General features: G+C 42.1%; 1 protein-coding gene across 1 annotated transcript in view; it reads right to left on the bottom strand.

Moving 5' to 3' along the window:
* Positions 1–2,826: 2,826 nt before the first annotated feature.
* Positions 2,827–11,809, bottom strand: part of LOC138048186 (26S proteasome non-ATPase regulatory subunit 11-like) — a 20,173-nt gene continuing 11,190 nt past the window's right edge. The window contains exons 10-16 of the mRNA XM_068894592.1: positions 10,613–10,673; positions 8,641–8,703; positions 6,970–7,017; positions 6,156–6,233; positions 5,082–5,117; positions 4,806–4,857; positions 2,827–3,048 (exon numbers count right to left, since the gene is read on the bottom strand). Coding sequence (XP_068750693.1) covers positions 2,906–3,048; positions 4,806–4,857; positions 5,082–5,117; positions 6,156–6,233; positions 6,970–7,017; positions 8,641–8,703; positions 10,613–10,673 — 481 coding nt within the window. The 3' untranslated portion in view covers positions 2,827–2,905. The remainder of the gene's footprint in view (positions 3,049–4,805; positions 4,858–5,081; positions 5,118–6,155; positions 6,234–6,969; positions 7,018–8,640; positions 8,704–10,612; positions 10,674–11,809) is intronic.

Below are 11,809 nucleotides of genomic sequence, written 5' to 3'. Positions count from 1 at the left end.
GGAAAACCTAAAACTATCACAGGTACTAACCTTATGTCTATACAGTGCCTTTAGTCGTAATTAGGGTTACGGTTAGCATCATTAAAGGGATAGGTTGTTTCAAGAGCTACTGTAGTAAAACAGGGATCTCTTAGCGGTAACCTACAAGTGTAAGTTCGATTGTAGGTGCTCGGCGCGGCACGTGTTACCCTGCGAGCAGAGGCCCTTCGATCTTCCTAGATATCTAGGAAGATCGAAGGGCCTCTGCTCGCAGGGTAGGCACGTGTATATAATTACGTATCATTGTTATGTAAATAGTCAGCCAGAATTCAAAATAAATATCATTTTCAAGGTGTGAATTAGCAACTTGACACGATAGCTCAGTGGTGAAGAACAGGGTCAAGTAATCCAGAGGTTTCCAGTGGGTCGGAGTTCAAGGCAAGCTGCGAGTGACATATCATGGGATAAAATGGCAGAAAAAGCCGAGCGGGATCTGGAATAAGAACAAAAGCGCGAATGAATAATTAATTTATTCGCATGCATAATGAAGTAGGGACCTGTACAGAAATCATTCCCGATTTTTTTCGTGAAAATCGAATCCAGTCGCTAAATGAACACGCCAGGCTCGTGGAACATGAATTTCTCTAAACCATGAATCCACTGAAGCATCTCCAGGTAGCAACGCGAAGCCACCAGACTCCGTAAAACTTGTAAGTTAACCTGCTAAAATGGCAGCCAGAAAGCGTTGTACTCGCGAAGTGTCCAATTCAAAATGGCACTGGACGCCTGGTGACGAGTATAATAAGTTCTGGAGGGAGGGGAGACCCAAATTGCTAAAAACAAAACTTACTGAGCAACCTGGGAATCCCCTCCCTCCAGGGGGACATATATTCCCCTCGTCACCAGGCGTCCCGAGTTCAGTGCCATTTTGAATTGGACACTTTGCGAGGACAACGCTTTCTGGCCGCCATTTTAGCAGGTTAATTTACAAGTTTTACGGAGTCTGGTCGCTTCACGTTGCTACCTGGAGATGCTTCAGTGAATTCATGGTTTAGAGAAATTCATGTTCCATGAGCCTGGTATGTTCATTTAGCGAATAGATTCGATTTTCACGAAAAAAGTCATGCTTGTTTTAGGTCGATCGGAGTCCCGACGCTGGCTTCCATCTCCTACCTTGTCACTATACTATGAAGGAAGGTGAACGGGGACCATTTTTCCCGAAACTTCGTGTACGTATTAAAGACAACAACAGCTCACCATATGGTAAGTTTTATCGATTTTTATTTCCATTTTCTAGCAAATTTTCAGACCTAAACTTCGCCTCATATGTTCTCTATATTTACCTATGTGGCACACACAGTGAGCCTGGGTTACCTGTGGATTAACATGTTCCTTGATTTGCATCTCCTCGAAATTTACCACGCTATTCCTTACAGCCGCTCCCCATTGAGCACTGCCAGGGATCTTTTCCATGATGGCAAGGTTCTCAATGATCAACCAGTATGCTTAACATTTAGTGAGTGAACACTTAAGGTCTTTGTAATGCTTCTTTGGAGCACCGAATTATGTTGCCTCCGGCTTTCTTTTAACCATTGCAAAGTTAACCAGCTAAGGTGCAAGTACCCAAACCTTGCTTAACGCCATGAGGTAGTAGTACCACAAATGCAGCAGATGCCACTGAATCCTGCGAGTTTTGAGTATGTTATGGGATGGATGTGGATGAGTGGGAAGAAAGAATTTGATGGTGGGATGAAGACACAATGTGAAGACTATTTAAGCAAGAAATAAACGTGTGAAGGTCGTTTTTTTCACTCTACGTGCGTGGAATTGAAGGGACATTTTAGTAGGTCTTGAGCAGGGACGCTATAAAAAGTGGACTCCCAAATTGAACCCCCAACTGGACCCCACTAGAGGTAAGAAAGAAAACAAAAGGTGGTTTTCACAGTGACGTCATCAAACTATAAAATCAAAAACGTAAGGTCTTGAATTTTTATCTAAAGAGGTTGAAGATGACCTGTGACGTCTTTCGTTTCGATAATACAGCATTTTGAATTTCCAGATTGTCACCTTGCGTGACACCATGCATGATACAAAGCTATTTGGTTAAAAAAATATGTCCAATCCCTATGAATCTCAGCAGTTTGAGCCTTTCAAGTAAATTAGGAGATGTATTTTACCTCATGAGCGAAAAGTAAGAGCTTTCATCGCAAAGTGAACTCCATATATTTTTGTTGATTACCGGTCGCCATATTGGCATCCAAAACTCTACAAGGTTGCATGAAACACTTTGACAAATAATTCTAAAACGATGTACCGCATAGACCGGAGAATTGGAGAGGTGGTTAAATGATTCGAGTGTTTCATACAACTTTAAAAGTTGTTGGCCCTCCCCTGTTTAGTAGTATTATTTTTTGTGAAACTGTCTGCAGTTGCGATATGCAAAACAGTGTAACAAGATCAAACCGCGCATCTTAATTCCTCACTTCGCGCATAACCACAATTCCTTGCGCCTTTCACCACAATCCCTTGCATTTTGAAGAAAAATATATTCTTGTCAAATTCAACGAGTGGTCAGAACGGGCCTTGAACGCCGGATTTCAAGGCAAGCGTCCTCGCCACTGGGCCGCACTGCCTCCTGAATAGCTTGACGTTGCGGGTGTACCAGTAAGGGTCCCGATCAATATGAACTTTATCTCGTTACAAGGCAAGCGGTAGCTTGCATCATGGGCTTGTTCGGAAACGGCACATTTGAATGCCCACTCTTCAACTTCGGATCCATACACGTTCTTTCGTACTCCGGGTTTTTTTCTTGTGATTTGTTTTAAACTGAATAAGATTAACTCGAGATTCTCGTTCATTCTTTTTATTTTTCTTAACTCAAAATCCGACAGTCAATACATTTCTGTTACCATAAATACAGACTTTCTCACTGGAGCTTTTTAGCTTTACTGTACAACGCATCGACGACTTTTCCCATCTCGTGGATTAATTCTAGCGTGTTTTCGTAGGTTTTATCGACTGGAGTCTCGTCAAACACGACCAGCACTCCTGAACCTTGGTCAAGGATGCCTAAAAAGACAAAATCAAATAGATGACTTCTAAGCTTCCTCGCGTGAATTTACAGAACCTTGTCACTTTTCGGGAGAGAAACAACTAACAACGGACTGCGAGAAAGGGCGATTAGCAAACCAGATGTTAGATATTATGAGTCTTAAGGCCCGAGACTGGCTCAGTGAAATCGCATTCGCAGGATCATTAGATTTTCATATTCTCTACCGTTTCGCCTCATAGTCAGTCGCATTTTCGTTTGAGGTTTGAGTTTGAGTAAGGCTCCAGCACTTGACTAAGTAGCCTGGCTTCTGGCTGTTATACACAATTGTGGTCTCATTCACACAGAAGCCCTTCAAGCTAATCCTGTCAAGCCGACCACATGCTGGAAAGGTCAGACCACAACACCGGGAACACTGTCCCCTACTCTTTTCGAATAGTGTGTGGGATCTTTAACGTCCCACAGAGTTAATGAACAAGGGTTGTGAGACGGGACCTCCGGCTTATCGTCCTTATCCGAGAAGACTAGAGAGTCTAACCATTTGCAGATGTAATTACAAAGGCAGCACTTTCTCCTCAGTTATTTAAAGACCCTGAGTGTTGGTCCGGCCGGAGTTGAACTCACGACCTCCCGCGTGACAGCCCGGTGCTCAACCAAAGGAGCCACCGGTGCGCGGCAGTGATTATATATGTACAATTCAACCATAAGCCCTTAAGTTCAAATTTAAATATTTATTTTTTTTCTCAATGCGCGAGCGGGTAGAATTCTGCGAACCCTGTGCTATCAAGCGCGGTGCAAGTTAACAATAATTTAAAAAGTGATTTCAGGGAGGAAGAGGAAGGGTCGGTCCGTAAAGAGAAAAATTCCACCTACAATACTGTAGCAACAGCCTCAACAATGCCACTTATAGATTTCGCTCATGTCTAACGGCGGCATATATTTTACTGGTCCATGCATGGGCGACCCCCTCGGACCTTTTGGGTCAAACTAAGATATTCTCTGACTTGCACTAATTAAGTCCTATAAAAGAGATGGGTTCATTTCAAAGTTGAAGTACCGTATTCGATTTCTGCAAAGCTCTGTCACATAAATACTGACTATGATTGACAAAGTGAAAAGCCAACTGAAAAATTTCTAACTCAGATTACCCACCCCCCAATCAGATTGCAGGGTTCGCAGAATTCCACCAACTCGTGCATCGAGAAAAACAAAATAAAATTTGAAGTAAAGGGCTTATGGTTGAATTGTACATGTATAATTCACGGCAACGAAAATGCGACTGACAATGAGGCGAAACCGGAGAGAATATGAAAATCTAACGATTCTGCGAATGCAAATTCACTAAGCCAGTCGCCTTACGACTCATAACATATAACATCCGGTTTGCTAATCGCCCTTTCTCGCAGTCACAGGCTGAATTCCTACGGGAGCAGCTCAACGAGGTCGGATCGAAGGAGCAGTGCAAGCGGCTAGGCGCTCGGTCACTGAACACGACCCATGCATGACCTCGGAGCACAGCACCACAGCCAGATGGAATAAGGTGGGAGTCGATTTTGCTGAGAGAAGAAAACCGGAGCAAAACCCTCGGTTTAAGATAGAGATCTACCGAAACTCAGACCAAATACGAACTTGGGATCCGATCCCAGGTCCGTAGAGGTGGGTTCGACTATGTTGTAAGCTCTCCACTTTTGACTGATTTAGTGCCTCCGGCGTTCGACAACGAAAACAAGACTTAAAGAGACCTGATGTTGCGCTGTCGGCCGACATGTACACTTACCATGTAGTTTCTTGTCAAGAATCATCTGGGAAAGCTTTTTCTCTACGACATTCTGAAAAACAAAATTGAGTATATCTTGATATATAAAAGATAACGAAATACTCTAAAATGGAGGTAAGAAGACCAATGAACTGCACTTCTTGAACAATCTTCCTCATCTACCCCCAGTTACTCTAAACCGCGGCAAAACAAAACAAACCAAAACTTTCTATTCTCACAAAATTGCGACGACAAATCTGCACACAAGGCAAATTAGGAAAAAACTGATGAACATACCAACGGAAGATCGATCAATTTAGCCACATGTTTTATCTATAAAAAAGAAGACAATACAAAAAAAGATTAGGCAAACTGCCTGACTCCAAAAAAACAGGTTTCCCCTTTCCTGATTCCGTATTTCGGCAGCTCATTGACACGGCTTTCGCTGAATCAAGGGTATGCCACAAGACTGAATTGATTCTAAGAATTTAATACAGATGTCACGCTTTAATTTAAAATTTGGTTCAAAATTCATCATACAATTCTGATTTTTCCTTTGTCGGGCCCAAAAAAATCAAAATTGAACTGGTTTGAAAAATTCTACGCCAAGAAAAAAATCTGAACTAGAAAATAGAGCTTGACCCGAAAATAGTGCCGCGCCTAATTTCCGTTTCGTAAACGGTCGTTGCCACTTTTGACGGTCGCTGCTGTTTTTTTTTCTTCTTCTTGATTGAAACAGATTTTCTTGATACACGCTCATATTTCCTACCAGCCAATCAAAACGCGCGTGTGACAACACATAACCAATCAAAATTCGTGTGATGTCACAGTCGTGTTTACATACTCTCATCTACACACAGCTATTGACCAATGCGAGTGTGCGTACTATCCTAATCATTTTATAAATAATAATAGAAAATAAAGACAAATCGACATATCATAATTCCCTTCGTTAATGCCGCTGAAAAAATCACTCCTGAGAATTTTCCGGCCAGTAACAGCACCTCGCCAGCCAGTGTTGACAAAATTAGTATAGGTAATTCCATGATTTCGAGTGCCATTTAGAATAAATTAAGCACGAATAATTTTTTTCAAGGACGAACAAAATACTTATTAATAATTTACATGAAAGAATTCGAGATGGTTAAGCAGAGGCAGCGAACGTGTATCACGCATTCAAGCAAAAGCTGCGCCATAAATTGCGCCCTCCAGGGCTCGCATTTGATTGGATATCTCTGACTTTGTTTGTTCACTGACCAATCAGAATGCTTGCTTTTCTGCACTGTTACTCACGTTTACCTGAAAACTTAGCCAATTAGAATGGAATAATTTTTTTCATGTATATTATTAAAAGGGAAACCAAAGACATACCTGAACTCGAGCAAAGGGTTCGATGATTCTGCTGAGATTTTGCTCCAGAAGATTGTCATACAGAGCATCTAAGTGAGTCTTAAATATAACGAACAAGGATTAAGCATTACACCGGGGTTTTGATTGGCCAAAATACTGGGAGAAAAACATCTTGTCATTTTCTTATTTTTAAGGAAACATGGATGTGTGTTTAAACCTGGTTCATACGTGCGATCAAACTGCAAACAAAAAGGACTTGATTCGTATTTGAACTTCCGTAAAGCAAATGCAAACGCGACAACGCCGAGCCGGAAATCAACAAAATATTTTGTTTCAAATGCAGTTACATCTGGTCGCCAGGAAGGAACGAAAAATGCCATTACCAGAACTCCCTAGAGTGTAGCACGGGGTATTACCGGACGGTCATCCATCCGTGTATTAACCCCAACAGGACTTAACTTCGGTGGACAAACGAAAATCGGTGTTTTCCCTTGGGATAGCCATACCCTATCACGTGAGGTCATGTCTACCAAGATAGCGTCCAAACACTGAAATCGTATGGCATCACGATCGATACCCGAGGGCTATCACACGAGTCTGACACACCGATGCGTTCTCCTTCACCGAATTTCGAATGACGGCTTGACAGAGATCTCTGGAAATGAAGTTTCTTTTATGTCACGCGAAGCGATTGTTAGGAGGGGAAAATTAAAGAAACGTCTCTGCACCGAACTGATATCATATCCTTTCTCAACAAGTTTTACCTCAAAATGCAACGTCACGCTAAAAAGTCTGGAAAACAGAATCGAGTGTAATAGTGCGATCTTTCTCTCACCCTTATTATTGGATCCTCAGTCAACTCTTGCTTGAAGGTATTGAGAGCCTAGGAAGTGGGAAGAAAGAAAAAGGAACAGGATGCTTCATAAGCTGGTGTATAAGCTTAATGTGCAGCATGATCGGCGCAAAAGTTTTAAACTACTCGCGGTCAGTTTTCTCTTCCACCTCCGTAGCCTGGAAGGAATTCCTCTGCGTTCCTCTGGCTCGGTGCAAAGAAAATACAAACAGCCGAAAAAGATCTGAAAAGGTTCCGTGAAACAAATTGCAAACACTTTTTCAAGGTCATACGAAAGTTGCTCTAATCGAGATTCTTTAAGTGTCCCTGACTGTTGAGTTGTCCTTTCGCCCATTGCATGCCAAGGGCACTTTGAAAACCGCAAGCAATGGAATGCATGTAGGCTATCAAATTCGCCTTTGTAAGCGTGCTTCTATTGATGATACGACAAATGATAGGGGACGAATAAGTAAGATCATTAATGAATAGATTGAACAAAAGAGGTCCCAATATTGATCCTTGGGGAACATCATGATGGATTGTTTTCCAGTCGGAGTAGGTGTTCCCGATCTTAACTCTTTGTAATCTATCACACAAATAAGAGCGAATGAGGTTCACTGCGCTTTCAGTAAAGCCATAAGCTTTCAACATGGAAATAAGTAGGCTGTGAGATATAGAGTCAAATGCCTTTGATAAGTCCACTGCAATGGCAAGACAATGATCCTTATTATCCAGAGAGGCTGTGAAATCATCAGACAGAAGCGATCCTCAGATTTATCGCGAGAAAATTTAAGGACGGTGCCTACTAATTAAAGGTATTTTTGCCCCGGTGTGTGATTATGCAAGAAATGCAGATCTTAACAGGTGTTATTGAAATCCAAAAAGAAAATTGGGGGTAACCACGCATTTTTCAAAGATAATTCATGAAAAATATTTGTAAAAAGCTGTAAAATACAAAGCAATGTATGGCATTCTTTCTCAAATTGAAACTTAATTATCTCTCAAAAATGCACGGTTACCCCCAATTTTCTTTTTGAATACTAAGAGTACTTACTAAGATCTACTTTCTCCGGATAGTTTTAAACCGCGCAAAAATATCCCTGTATTAGTAAGCATCCGCGATAGGAAATCCGAGTGTCTGGAGATGCGCAGAACGTATGCGCAATAACAATAGTAGGCACCGTCCTTAAGCAATTTTTGTCTCTTATATAAACCGACTTCCACGGGATTCGAAGCCATGACCTCTGCGATTCCGGTGCAATGCTTTTCCAACTGAGCTATGAACTGAGCCACTTAGCTGGGAACAAGTTTAATTTGTTGAGCTCATGTGTTCCCGTGAAAGGACCCGATGAATGAAAGAAATGAATATAATCTGAAACGCGGGTTAGAGGTGGTTTGCAACCAACCTCAAGAGACACAGATAACAATGCTGCAATGAACAATTGCCGGTGGACAAACAAAAAGGAGTTAATTGATGGGAGATCTTTCAGTTCGTCCACCAACATGGCGGTGATGACGTAACATGAAAACCACCAACAGATGAAAGGGCAGATATAAATATAAAGTTAATTATACATATATTTCAATCACATTAGAGTAAATGATAAGTTGAACTGATCTAGCTGCATGGGGTCTACAGAAGGATGAAGGTAAGCTTAGCACCAAAAAGAGTACCTGCTGAAATTCTGAAAGGGACCTATTGTGACTTGCATTGGCTATGCTCTTCATTGCAACCAGCTGCAAAGCAACACAAGGTCATCGATTCAGTGAAATTTCATGAATTATACAACAAAATCACTGTCTGTAAGGATTTCCATTTCGGCGCATCGTCTTGGGAATCTCATGAGAGGTTCCTTTTAAGCAACTTTCCCGACAAGCCTGTCTTTTTTCTCCGTGGCTAACAACCAACGGTGACTTCCAATTTCTGGACATACGTCAAAAGTCGTTAAGATGGCACAAGCCCTTAAAGTGCCTATCACCTCAACACACTTTTCCACTCTATCCTCCGAAATCCTCCCAAATAAATCGTGCCGTTTTAGAGCCTTTTTATTGAAAACTCACTTTTTTATTCCCTTTGAAAGAGGGGAAAAGTGGTCACAGTTTGATCGACGACCGAGCAATGAAGGGGAATGGGTTCGGTACTGCAGGTTGTCGACGCAAACTACTTTGCATCGCTGTTTTCAAGGAATAGGCAATTTTCGAAATATCAACATTCAGCTTGATAGCAAGGCAGAGGGAAAAAAACAACAGAAACAAGTTGCAATGAATGTGAAAGATATCAACATATCATTCCCTTTTCTTTGTCTTTGTCCTCTGAACCTCTCTTTCAAGCTGAATTTAATATATCGAAAGTGGCCTATTTAACAAATCGAAAGTGGTTCAGAGTTGTCTGTACTCGTATCGATAACGATATTCGTCATCACAGTGGTCAAAATGTTGTGGACTCACGAGGTGCAGCCGAGAGTGAACCACTCTCGATTTGTTTTTTACCACAATATTCAACGCCAAATAAAATTTCTATTTCAGAGCGTGACCAAGATCATGACACAAAAAAGAGCAAGCGTGGTCTATAACTTTCTCAAAATATGATTGGTTTATTTCCCAAAATGGGCGTTCTTGATTGGCTATTACAATGCGTGACACATTGACGCGAGCAGCGTTGTTCAGACTCTAATCGACAACGGCAAATTAGCCAATCAGATTGCGAGGTTACAAGCAATAGCCCTTTCATGGTTAGTTTTTCTCATTTGCATTACAGTATAATCTATCATGTATGTGAGACAATTTCGGGCTATTTTGTAGTTTTAACCCCAAATTGCGTCGCATCCACGTTAGATTACATTGTAATGCAAATAAGAAAAACTAACTGAGAAAAGGGCTATTGTGGTAAAATTTCACAATTCAAAGCAGTCTGTGACGTCAACCAGGTATGAAACCGATGCCTCTTCCTTGCGCGATCGTAGATCAACTTACAACTAGCTTTTCCTCTTTTTACGAGCTTCTAAACCAGCGACTTTGAAGGAGAGGGAGTTGAGAGAAGCAAATAATTAGTGTTAGACAAGTGCACAAAATTGTTGAGCGGAAACGGTTTCTTGAGGCGATGGACACTTGAAACAAAACCCGAATCCCCAATTTAATGTTGACTTCATGGGGAGGCTACCGAACGAGGGAGGGAGGGGGAGGGTGGAGGGAGTGGGGAGGGGGAAAGGCCGAATGGCATATTGCGTACATAAACTTCTTCCGTCGCATACCGAGATTTCTAATAAAATTGATTAACTTATTTTTCATTCAACCCTTTTTGACCCTTTGTTTTGAAGACGCTCCACTGAAGACTGCTCAAAGGAAATAATATACTTCAGTTCAACAGCAGAAAGAACACAGAATGCAGAATTAGGAGCCGACAAAGCGTAGAGTAAATTTGTAGTGTTAAGTGCAATATTCTGAAGGCCAAACCGGCTACAGTATTTTCAGTAGCTCTCCAATGCAAATGCCCATTGTCATTTTGTTTATGTGCAAATCAGACCAACTAGCCTCGTTCTAAAGTAACATCCTTTTGCATTTTGTCCGTGCTAACGAGGCTAGTGGGTCTAATTAGCACAAAGAATATTTTTGGCCGCCATTTATGGATGCGGTCTATATAATGTACCTGGGATCCAGAGTATCTCAGCGCCAGTTTTCCACTTATGATTGATTGGACATCATCTGGACTGCAAAATAAGGGAAAAAATCACGTTTAGCATTCATTTATTACCTCATAAAAATACAAGAGACCTTAAAAAGTAAAGTCACTTCTTACGAGCCAGAAGGCCCATCAGGCCGGCGCTGATCTCCGGTTTCAGTAGCATGAAGCGACTAGGAGTATTTATACTCCCCCTGGATGGGATGCTAGTCCATCGCAGGGTTACCCCCAGCATTACGCCGGTACCCATTTATACACCTGGGTGGAGAGAGGCACCGTGAGAGTAAAGTGTCTTGCCCAAGAACACAACACAATGTCCCCAACCAGGACCCGAACCAGGACCACTCGGTCCAGAGTCAAGCACTCTAAACATGAGGCCACCGTGACTCCCAGACAAGAGACCTTATCGAGCTAGAACTCACTGAACATAGTGGTGTATTTGAGAAAATTTGCTTAATACATGTATCGGTACATGTTTACAACCCGGGGGGGGAGGGGGGGGAACCCCATATGGAACAGACGGGGATGCTCGTCGGAAATGTTTAATTTAACCCCTAAAGGAGACCGGCTGTGCGTGGCTGATGCTTGTTGTGACCCCTAAAGGAGACCAGTCTGGGCGTGGCTTAAGCAAATTTTGACCCCTAAAAACAAGTTAAAAAGAAAATTTGACTTCTGTTTCTCTTCGCGTAATTCTGTGTTTCTTCGTAGAACCCTAAACGAAAACTTGGCGGCTTAAAATATTGGCGCGTTGCCCGGAATACCCTAAGTGAGACCAAAGTCCAAAATTTACACCCCTAAGCGAGACGACGAGCATCGTCGTCTGTTTCATATGGGATCCCCCCCCCCCATTCGCCTTCCACCAATGTGGCCCGGGATCGATTTTCCGGAATCAACGCCATACATGTATGTGGATTGAGTTTGTTGGTTCTCTACTCTCCCCCTAGAGGTTTTCTCCCGGGTATTCCGGGTTTCCTCTCTCCTCTAAACTTGTTCTGATTTCAGTTGATTTGTAGTCTCGCCGGTTAGTACAGCACTCATGCTCGGCTAAATAACCTTGAGACTTAAATAAAGTGATTCTTGTTAAGAAAGAGCCTTGAAGTTCTTATGTTCCGTTTAAACACTTCCAACGTTTGCATGAGCATGTGTCCCACATTTTTTTTGTAG

The sequence above is a fragment of the Montipora capricornis genome, chromosome 1 (assembly GCF_036669925.1).
Source record: "Montipora capricornis isolate CH-2021 chromosome 1, ASM3666992v2, whole genome shotgun sequence".
NCBI classification, from domain to species: domain Eukaryota; kingdom Metazoa; phylum Cnidaria; class Anthozoa; order Scleractinia; family Acroporidae; genus Montipora; species Montipora capricornis.
Note: the sequence above shows the minus strand (reverse complement) of the source record. Positions and strands in the feature narration are given on the sequence as shown.